Source organism: Humulus lupulus, chromosome 3 (genome assembly GCF_963169125.1).
Source record: "Humulus lupulus chromosome 3, drHumLupu1.1, whole genome shotgun sequence".
Classification (NCBI taxonomy): domain Eukaryota; kingdom Viridiplantae; phylum Streptophyta; class Magnoliopsida; order Rosales; family Cannabaceae; genus Humulus; species Humulus lupulus.
This window is the reverse complement of record NC_084795.1, coordinates 225,465,408-225,466,812: the sequence shown is the minus strand read 5'-3', so window position 1 is coordinate 225,466,812 and position 1,405 is coordinate 225,465,408. Positions and strand designations below refer to the sequence as shown.

The following is a 1,405-nucleotide window of genomic DNA, read 5'->3' as shown; positions in this document are numbered from 1 at the left end:
CTATATGGCGGGAACCATACAAAATCAACACTCCTCTAGAAAGATGAGACAAGAACAGGTTCTGCATCTTCCACAAGGACCACGGACATACGATCTCTGAATGCCACAACCAAATTCAAGCCCTTATGAGAAACGAATGACTGACTCAGTATATCAAAGGATCAGATAGGGCAGGCATCCCACAGCCTAGTGTCACTCCTGCTCCAACGCCCACAATGATGCCACCCTCCACGAACGTGGCTTCTTCGAGTTCACAAAAGCCTCTAAAGCAAGTCCCTATGATACATGGAACCGTGGAATCAACCATGTAATAAGAGCACAAAACCAAATACCAGAGGAGAATGGAGGAAAGAGTGAAGCGATATAGATCGTTGGGGCACACCGTCAACTTTGTCACTGCAGAAGAGAGGTGTTACCCCACTGTTTCAATAACTTTTACAGAAGAAGACCTGCAGGAGGTGCACCTACCTCATGACAACCCATTGGTCATCAAGCTGGAAGTGGATCGTTGCCAATTGGGGAGAGTTTTAGTCGATGGTGGCAGCGAAGTCGACATCCTCTTCTGGGAAGCCTTCCAGAAAATGGGTCTTGAGGAAAGTCAGATCAAGCCTTCTGTTGCACCAATCATGGGGTTCAATAGCCAAAGATTATACCCAAAGGGATCAATCAAGCTAAACGTAGTCACCGCAAAATGCAATTTAGAAGTAAACTTCCTGATAATAGACTCTATCACAAGCTACAATGCAATCATGGGAAGAAATTGGATCCACAGAATGCAAGGTGTTGTCTCCACTTTTCACCAAGTTATGCATTGCCAATCACCCAATGGGCACTACACCATCAACGTAAAAGGGTGTCAGAGGCAGGAAAATAAGTGCTACCTGACCCTGAAGGAGATAAACAAGATGGATACCTCCGCCTTTGAAGACGATCCCACCAAATAGCAATCAGCGGGCAAATTACTAGCATATCTCAGAAGCATAGAAGAAGAGGAAGAACACGATAAACCTCAAACAGCTCTCGATGATCTGGATGAGGTCTACATAGATACAAACGACCCATCTAAAAAATTGCTGGTAAGTGCCTAATTTCTAGATTTAGAAAAACAAGATCTAATCAAGTTCCTTAAGACCAGAGTTAGGACTTTTGCCTAGTCCCCACGTGATATGCCTGGCATAAACACCGAAGTCATGTGTCATAGCCTCAATATATCAGAAAACTTCCCAGCTGTCAAGCAAAGGCAAAGAAGGTTCGCTGCCAAAGTTAACCAAGCAATACAAGAAGAAGTGCAACGATTATTGAGTAAAGGTGCGATCGAGGAATGCCTATACCCAAGCTGGCTAGCAAACCCTGTGGTGGTTCTGAAAATGAATGGGAAAAAATGCGTACACATCAACTACATTAA

At 44.2% G+C, this 1,405-nt stretch overlaps 1 protein-coding gene across 1 annotated transcript; it reads left to right on the top strand.

The window, feature by feature from the left end:
- The first annotated feature begins 341 nt into the window (after positions 1–341).
- LOC133825434 (uncharacterized) lies at positions 342–944 on the top strand. The gene has a single exon (XM_062258374.1). It carries the CDS (start codon positions 342–344, stop codon positions 942–944), a length of 603 nt encoding a protein of 200 aa, XP_062114358.1.
- The last annotated feature ends 461 nt before the right edge of the window (positions 945–1,405 follow it).